At 41.1% G+C, this 9561-nt stretch overlaps 1 protein-coding gene across 1 annotated transcript in view; it reads right to left on the bottom strand.

The window, feature by feature from the left end:
* Positions 1–7854: 7854 nt before the first annotated feature.
* Positions 7855–9561, bottom strand: part of LOC148350345 (low-density lipoprotein receptor-related protein 1-like) — a 118032-nt gene continuing 116325 nt past the window's right edge. Inside the window, exon 6 of the mRNA XM_088320000.1 lies at positions 7855–8016. Coding sequence (XP_088176126.1) covers positions 7855–8016 — 162 coding nt within the window. The remainder of the gene's footprint in view (positions 8017–9561) is intronic.

The following is a 9561-nucleotide window of genomic DNA, read 5'->3' as shown; positions in this document are numbered from 1 at the left end:
AAATTCTTATCAGTTTTTTATTTATTTTTTGATTTATTTTTGGGTGTGAGTATTTTGGATATCCTACATTTTATGTTGATTGAATTAAGAGCTTTAATTGTATTTACTTGAGTTGTATTAAAGTATATAAAAAAACATCTACTTGCTTGTGTGTTGCCTTCAGGATGAATGAAGTAGCAGAAACCGTGTTATAACTTTGATCTGCTTATACAGTGATGCCTCGATAAGTGAGATACATTGGATCCAAGGGCATGCTCTTAACTTGAATGGTGCATATTTTGAGCGAGGTTTCCCATGACGAAAAAACAAAAAAACATTTGATTCGTTCCTGAACCACCAAAAGCATAAAAATGAACCCTAAATAGCTTTAAAACACATTGTCTGATTACTAAAAACATAATCGAATTGGAATTGAACATAATAATTCAGCAAGATACATACGATGATGATAAAATGACTTTAAAACCATGGTCTCTAGCGGTAATGTAGAAATTTGTATAACTTGGATTTAGTTACGCACGGATACCTCAATATACGAGATGAATTTGTTCTCGGATCATACTTCGAACTTCACTTGCACGTATCTTGAGCGAATTTTCCCATTTCGAAATAACTGTAAAACATTTCATCCGTCCTGGCCTCGCAAAAGCATCTAAGCCAACCCATCCGATCACAAAAAACAAAATCAAATAGTGATTGAACATCATAATACAATAATGAGATTAATGAGATGATTATAGAAATCTATTATCCTCAGTAGGGTCGCGGGGGTGCTGGAGCATATCCCAGCAATCATCGGGCCGTGGGCAGGGGACACCCTGAACTGGTTGCCAGCCAATCGCAGGACACACAGGGACAGAACACACGCTCGCTCAATCACACCTAGGGACAATTTGGACAGGCCAATCCACCTGAAATGCATGTCTTTGGAATGTGGGAGGAAACCGGAGTGCCCGGAGGAAACCCATGCAAGCACGGGGAGAACATACAAACTCCGCACAGTTAGTCTGGTAGCTGGATTTGAACCCACACAGGAGGTTCCCAAGACTTTAGAACTGTGCCGCACACGCGCTTACCACTTTGCCGCCGTGGTGCCCTGATTATAGAAATATCATGATAAAAAGACTTTAAAGCCTCTGTTTTTAGTGGTAGTGTCTGGAAATTCTTAAAACTCCCTCGTATGTCCTGAAACATTTTTCTCATAAGACATCTCAAATCTTGAATCTCAAGGGTTTCAAACCCAATTGAATTGAGGGCCGCCCAGAGTTAATGTCTGGCTACAGGTTTTGCCAAATTAGGTTTTCCACAAGAAAACTTCTGATTAAAAAAAAAAATCCATCCCATTTAAAATGAAAAAAAAAAAAACTATAAACTACAAATAAATCAGTTCTAAATCAATCCATCATTTGCATGGGCTGCACTTATATCAAAGAGACAGTGTGTAAAGAGGACAAGCTACGGAGACTTAAAGTGACCAAACCGTAACATTTTTCTTTTTTTTTTTGCCAAGCTTTTTGCAGAAGAAGAAAACAAAAAAGGGGTGAAAGGAAAATAAAAAGACAGAAATGGGGGGATAAAAAAAGAAAGAAAAATATGTAAAGAAAAACAAAACTAATAATGCAGAAGAAAGTAAAAAAGAAAAAGGAAAGAAAAAGAAGAGCAAAATAGGTGAAATCAAGGAAATAAAGACATTTTTTTTGTTTCAGGGGCTACGTTATGTAAAAATAATACACATTTATCTACCTATGAGTATTTTACATTTATTTCATACTTCATGTATTTCTGTTTGTTTTTTTAAATCAGTATTTTTTTAATTATATTTGCCCGCCAGTAGGTGCTTCATAATACACACTGTCCCCTCAGACTTTTATTTTGGGACTGGGGCCTCAAACTGTCACCCTGCGAGATTGAGACTCCTGTTGTGTATAGTGCTACCTAATTTATAATGTATTATAGATATGCAGTGATTTCTTTGATGCAAACGGATTAAAAATCAGATTTACTTTACACAAAGGAGTAATTACATGTATTTGCTAAACCAATTATATTTAGTTACATTTGGAAGTTACACCATGCCCTCCCTTTGAGGAAAGCCATTAGGCTGATGTGGCTGATCTTAACAGAAATAACAGTTAAACCCCAAAACTCGACTGGATAATGCAATATAAAGATAAGAAAGAAAAGTTTAAAGTCAGAAAACAGAAAGGCTGCGCGAACGCTCGCTCTCAAATGGACGATGTATTGCGAGATGCACAATAACAGAGTCCGGCGGTAGGGTTCACAGTACCCTGCCACGTGCTACTAACTCTGATAAATTGCTCTTTTTATTCCAGCCTCGGCGTCGTTTGGAGAGAAGGTCAAAGAGGGAGGAGTAAGGTGAGGCCTTTTGATCGTTTCCCCGGAATAGGTATGCGAAAGAAAAAAGTGGTACCTATTCCTGAAGACCCCTTGAGCTACTGTGTGTTTTATATAGCAAACCCCTGGTGATGTAAAAGTGATTCATTCCTTTAAAAAAACACACTATGTTCGAATAAAACACACAAAACATACACACATATTATCTTAAGTATGGATGTTTGTAATCATATCACATGGTTTTGGATGGCTCCTCAAAAGGTTGGGGTTTCACCCCTATACCGATCAGGGTTGGGTAGGGTTACCGTATTTTCCGCACTATAAGGCGCACCTGAAAGTCTTATTTTTTTTCAAAAGCTGACCATGCGCCTTATAATACAGTGCGCCTTATATATGGCTCAATATTAAATCGCAAGGTCTCGCAACTTACGCAACAGCCGCCGACTCGATTTTCCCCCGAACGTGGAGTAGTCCGCGGTGTATGCTGGGATTTATATACCGGCGTTTCATTGGCTAACCAATGTGTCAATCATCAGTTAAATCGACCGCTATTGGCTGAAGTTATTCGGAGGCTCGGATAGGCTAGAGGGCCGAAACAAACCCTGCAATTGGCCGAAAAAGATGTGTCAATCATCAGTAAATCGATCGCTATTGGCTGAAGTTATTCGGAGCCTCGGATAGGCTAGAGGGCCGAAACAAACCCTGCAATTGGCCGAAAAAGATGTGTCAATCATCAGTTAAATCGATCGCTATTGGCTGAAGTTATTTGGAGCCTCGGATAGGCTCGAGGGCCAAAACAAACCCTGCAATTGGCAGAAAAAGATGACTGAATAGCAAGCTTGCTAAACTACGCCATAAAGAAACACGTTTCATTAGTCTGTATTTGTAAATATTTTACTCTCCTGGATTTACTACACTCACAGTTGTAGGAAGACCATGGTTGCGTATCATTATTGAACGTGAGAACTTAGGTGAGCTATGCGGCTTTATATTTTCCCGGTATCTTGTTTTAGAACGATCTTAATGTTGCTGTGATGAGGTGAGTGAATTCAACTCAATTCCAAGTGTTTATTGTCATATGCACAGTAAAGTTGCGAGCGAAAAATAAAATAGAAACTAAGGAATGGTTGGCATTTCTTGAATCCCAAGACTTCAACCTTCCGAATGATATTTGAAATGACGCATTTAAGTGACATCGTACCGACACCGCATCCGCACGTGTCTACGACACGTATTTGCTTCTTTGCAAGCTTTGGAATGTTAAGGGGGTAATCAGTTGGACTGAATCATCTGACTGTTTTGTCGACGTTCCCATTGTAGCGCCTTATAATCCGGTGCGCCTTATCTATGGAAGATATAGGACCAAAAACTATTTTTTGGGGGTGCGCCCTATAACCCGGTGCCCCCTAGTGCGGAAAATACGGTAGTTTTGCCCGAGATCAAAGAGATCAAAGCCAGGAGAGAAAGCTTACCACGTGTTGTGAGTCATCATTTTATGCAGGGGTGCTTTAAGAGAGTTGTTACATAGCCTAGCCGGAGTAGCTGGGACCTGCAGCCTTCTCTCCCGATGCTTCCTGAGTCGCCTTCCGATCCTGATAATAATACTCAGAGCATACACAGTGCCCGGAGGGAACCCACGCGAGCACGGGGAGAACATGCAAACTCCGCACAAGAGGGCTGGTAGCTGGATTTGATCTCGGAACTGTGCCGTGGATGCGCTAACCACTCTGCTGCCGTTCGGCCCCGCTTTAGAATAGTTTTTTTAAGATAAAATGTATTTTCAGGTTTTGGAAGACAGTGACAATCTTCTGCAAAGCCATTTATACATTATGACATGGAACGAGTTAATCTATCAAAGCTTCGCATCCTCCAAGCCGTCATCCAGCGGCGGGTCTACTAGGCCCGGTCTATTTACGACGGCCAATATCTGCGTGTAATTTACGGTCCTCTGACTGGAGCTGCCAATTTTATTTTCATTAGCAAACAAAATGAGCTTGAGCACGGCGGGATGGGGAGAGCTGTCACGCCACAAATTGATTTGCCAAACGCAACGCACCAAACAAAATTGGGCTATGGCAATCCGGCTTTTGTCCTATATGATATCCAGATGTCAGCTACGTTTGCGCTCATGACGCCTGACGAATGTTCGGTCGTCGACTCTGATGTCGCGAAGGCGAAAGGAAAGCGGTCGGCGTTCTCGCTGGGGAAGGGAATTGAATTAAAGCCGCTGCAAAATTGACCGAACGCTGTCGTTTGGATCTCATTGAGGAAACGAAAACAGCAGCTCGCTTAAACGCGATAAAAAATACATTCTTTTTACATTTCTAATAACACAGAGAAGAGTGTTAAAAACTGATAAATTTGATTGTTGCTAGAATTGACTCAAATGCTGCAGGTATTATAACTCACTGCAATAAATGAGAACGAATAAATGAATAATATGAATACAATAAATAAAATAATAAATACATGAATAATAATTTAATAGATAAACACAGTCCAGGGTGACCCTTGCCCACTGCTTAATACTAGCTCCAGCACCCGTATGAGCGCAAGCCATTGCAAAATGAATAAATGCAGAAATAAAAAGTAAAACAAATAAAATAAAATAAGAATTAGAAAAAAAATATACTGTGAGACTGGCAGATAATTGATTAATTAATTATTTTTTTCCACTGTTAATTGTCATTTCTTCTAATTATACACAAGGTTGTGTAGGGTTACTTTGACTTGATTACTTTGAATTACTTTTGGATTACTTTAATACCAAATATGCTAATAAAAGACAAAAGAAACTAAATATGAATAAAAATACTAAATTTTGTGCAGGCTTGGGGAGTAACGGAACACATGGAACGGCAAAAATGATGTCGGCAAGCTGTTTGGATTTATTTTCATTTCGTTTCTGTCGCATTTGATGTTAGTTTTGCCGGAGATCAAAGAGATCAAAGCCAGGAGAGAAAGCTTACCACGTGTTGTGAGTCATAATTTTATTCATATTTAGTTTATTTTGCCTTTTATTAGAATATTTGGTATTGGAGTATTCCAAAAGTAATTGAAAGTAATCAAGTTAAAGTAACTCTACCCAACCATGATTATGCATCATTAAATATGAATAAAATATATATTAAAAATAAACAAACAATCCAAACCCACTGAAATGTTTCTTATTGTAAATATATATTTTTTATGAATTCAAATAAATTAATGTAAATTAAATAAAAACTAAATATATCAAATATAAAAATTAATGAAGATATGATTGGTTTGTAGGACTGGCAGATAATTTTGCTGATTTTAAATTTTGTTTATGTCATTTTATTCTATTCGAACTTGTTATTCTCCTATAAAAATGCATTTTTAATCATCTTAATTAACACCTTTCAATAGTTGTTTTGCAAGAATGGATATCAGACAAAACATATATTTAAAAAGGTATTTTTAAAGAAAAAATACTTCGAGTTTGTCTGTCTGTCTGTCTGTCTGTCTGTCCGTCTATCAGCTATCTCATATCTCGTTCTCTGTCTTTCTTTCCTTTTTTCTGCAGTGCTTGAGAACGGATCCTACTGTTCCCTTCAAACCTTTACTTACGGAATTAGAGTACGGAGTGGAAGTGAGCCTATAGGTGTACGTTCACACTATTCACTATACTGATCTATTCGTCTGTTATGGTTTTTACAGAGTTTTGGGTCCAAGTTACCCAGTCATCAGAAAACATAGCGAAAAATATTGCCCTTATCCAAGTCTGTGACCGCACAAAAAATTGCCTTCTGCGTCTTGTTCTCCTCGCCGGGCAAAAGGAGACGATGCTTACCGGCGTGTCAGGAAAATTTCCCCAAGGGCAGCGGCAGCCAGTCACCTGTCGTGCGTCTGAAACCTCCCGCGCACCTCCCGTCTAGTAATTAAGCTTCTTTATTAACATTCCTGATGCCATTACACGCCTAATGAAATCTCATTTAAAAAGCCGGAGAGTCGAAGCGCATGTATTGCTTCTCCTCCTGCTCGCCATAGGTGACCTTTCCATTTGTTGTGTTGCAATAACAGTCCATGGTACAAGTAATCCACTGTAGCGGGAGAGTCTTAAGTCGAGCGACAACTTTCATACGTTTTATTATTGGCAATCATTATGTTATGATTAGTGAGTCAGGGTAAGACTAGCAAAAGGGCAAGCTTTCGCCAGGGTGTTCTCAGGAAATTATATTGATTGTATGGAATGTTGAGGCATTTTGGGGGGGGATTGGTGGGTTAAATATTTCTATTTTTTATATTTACATTTTTCTTAAAGAGAAACTGCACTCGTGAAAGAGTGAGGGTAGGTTGGAACGGGAGATCGACAAACAGGTCGGTGCCGTCAGAAGGACCCTGTACGGGTCCTTCGTGGTGAAGAGGCCGTTGAGCCGAAAGGCAAAGCGCTCGATTTACCGGTCGATCTACGTTCCTACCTTCACCTATGGTCATTGACTGTAGGTTATGACCGAAAGAACCCTTAGGGATAAGGTCACCAGGGAGGGAGTGTAGAGCCACTGCTCCTCGGCATTGAGAAGAGCTAGTTGAGGTGGCTAAGTGATGAGGATGCCTCCTGGACGCCTCCCTCTGGAGGTGTTCCGGGCATGTCCCCCTGGCAGGAGGTCCCGGTAACGACCCAGGACTATGTCTCTAGGCTGGCCTCGGAACACTTCGGGATCCTGTCGGATGAGCTGGAAGAATGGGCTGGGGATAGGAAGGTCTGGGCTTCCCTGTTAAGGCTGCTGCCGCCGCGACCTGACCCCGGATAAGCGGAAGATAATGGATGGATGGATGGATGGATGGAGAAACTGAGACCAAAAATGGGTCATATAAAGCTCAAGGAAGAATAGAAACTACAGACTCAATGTGACCAAGACCTAGCCTGAGGGTCGGCATCTAGCACTTCTGGAGCCACTCAGCTCTTATACATGCCCTAGTGGCTCCCTGGTGCTTTTTTTAAACATTTCCAGCCTGGCTTAGCCCAATGGGACGACGTGGGTCCCCCTTTCTATGGGCTTAAAGCCTGTGGGAGAGGACAATGGGGTCAGGTGCTTAGCCAAAAGCTACAAAACTTGCCTTTTAGGAGATTAAGTCTGAGTGGACCATGCCCTATGTAAAGAAGTTGGTGCCTGCCATTGTGGTAACCCTCAGACCCGGTGATTACCGGCGGTAACGGATACCATCAGGCTGAAGAATGAGTTTTATCGGGCCCTCATGACCTGTGGGATTCTGGAACAGCTAACAGGTACCGACTGGCCAAGCAGAATTTGGCTTCGGCAGTAACTGAGGCATCAACTCGGGAATGGGAGTTTAACTCTGAGGTGGGCTCATATCACTGGGGTTGAAGTCCCTGCAGTGGTTAAAAAGGTCCTTGTTGTCGAAGTGGGCAAGATCCGCCCGGAGTCCTCCAGACTGAGAAGAGAGCAGCCAGTGATCTTTTGTGCTGTGTTGATTACTCTGTATGTTTTTCCTGTCTGCTAGCATGCTCGCAGCTTACCACACGGGTATGCCGTATGTCAGAATACTCTCCACTGTGGCTTTGTAGAAGGACACCAGCACCTTCTGTTCCAGGTTGTTCCACCTGAGAACCATTAAGAAGTGGACGCGCTGCTGAGCCTTCCCCAACCGAGCCATGGTGTTGGTGGACCAGGAGTTCTGCAAACATATGTTGAAAATCAGTTCTGAATTTAGTTCCATTAACAGCTCTGGATGTCAATCATATGTTTTGTATTTAAGTAAACTGGCAATGAGTTAACTGTGAAATGAAATGATCTGCATTTATATAGTGCTTTTCTTCTTATTGGGGGCATTAGGGGTTCAGTGTCTTACCCAAGGACACTTCGACATGTAACACGGAGGAGCCGGGATTCGAACTGCGAGCTCTTGATCCCAAGACGAGCGCTCTACCTCCTGAGCCATTGCCGCCCCCTAAAAGGCAAAGAGGTAAGTTAAGTTTAAATTCATTGACTATTCCTCACATTTTTCTTATGTCATTAACTCAACTTAACTTCCCTTCAATAAACAACTAAATACGTCAAAAATATGTCCTGAACTTGTTTCTCTTGACAGATTTGAATGTGAATTCTCGATTTTCCATTTACCGTATTTTCCGCACTGTAAGGCGCACCTAAAAGCCTTTATTTTTTTTCGAAAGCTGACCATGCGCCTTATAATACAGTGCGCCTTATTTATGGTTCAATATTTAATAGTTTTCCAACTAACTTGCAGCCACCGACTCGATTTTCCCCCGAACGCCAAGTAGTCCGCGGTGTATGCTGGGATTTATTTACCGGCGTTTCATTGGCTAACCAATGTGTCAATCATCATTTGAATCGATCACTATTGGCTAAAGTTATTCGGAGGTCAAGGGGAGGATCCTTTTTATCATTTACAGGCTGGCATTGGCTTGAACGGCAAAACAAAGCCTGCAATTGGCCGAAAAAGATGTGTCAATCATCAGTTGAATCGATCACTATTGGCTAAAGTTATTTGGAGGTCAAGGGGCGGATCCTTTTTATCATTTACAGGCTGCCATTGGCTTAAACGGCAATACAAAGCCTGCAATTGGCCGAAAAAGTTGTGTGTACAGCACGTGGTGGACGGCATACAGAAAGCATTTTTTACTATTCTGTATTTGTAAATATTTTATTCTCCTGGATTTACTAAACTCACGGATATGAGAGGACCATGGCTGCACATTATTATGAACACAACGACTTCGGTGAGCTACTCTGGCTATATATTATCCCTGTATCTTGTTTCAGACTGAACTCGATGTTTCTGTGATAAGCGGTGCAGATAATGGATGGAATGGAGTGTCTATTTTTAAATTAAACTCAATTCCAAGTGTTTATTGTCATGTGCACAGTAAAGTTGCGAGCGAAAAAGAAAATAGAAACTAAGGAATGGTTGGCATTTCTTGAATCCCAAGACTTTAACCTTCCGAATGATGGAACGATGCATTTGAGTGACATCGTACGGACACCGCATCCGCACGTTTCTACGACACGTATTTGCTTCTTTGCAAGCTTTGGGAATGTTAAGGGGGTAATAAGTTGGACTGAACTATCTGACTGTTTTGTCCACGTTCCCATTGTAGCGCCTTATAATCCGGTGCGTCTTATGTATGTCAAAAGTAGGACCAAAAACTATTTTTTGGGGGTGCGCCCTATAACCCGGTGCGCCTTATAGTGCGGAAAA

The sequence above is a fragment of the Urocampus carinirostris genome, chromosome 16, assembly GCF_059441175.1.
Source record: "Urocampus carinirostris isolate Australia breed hairy pipefish chromosome 16, RoL_Ucar_1.0, whole genome shotgun sequence".
NCBI classification, from domain to species: Eukaryota; Metazoa; Chordata; class Actinopteri; order Syngnathiformes; family Syngnathidae; genus Urocampus; species Urocampus carinirostris.
This window is presented reverse-complemented; position numbering and strand designations above follow the sequence as displayed.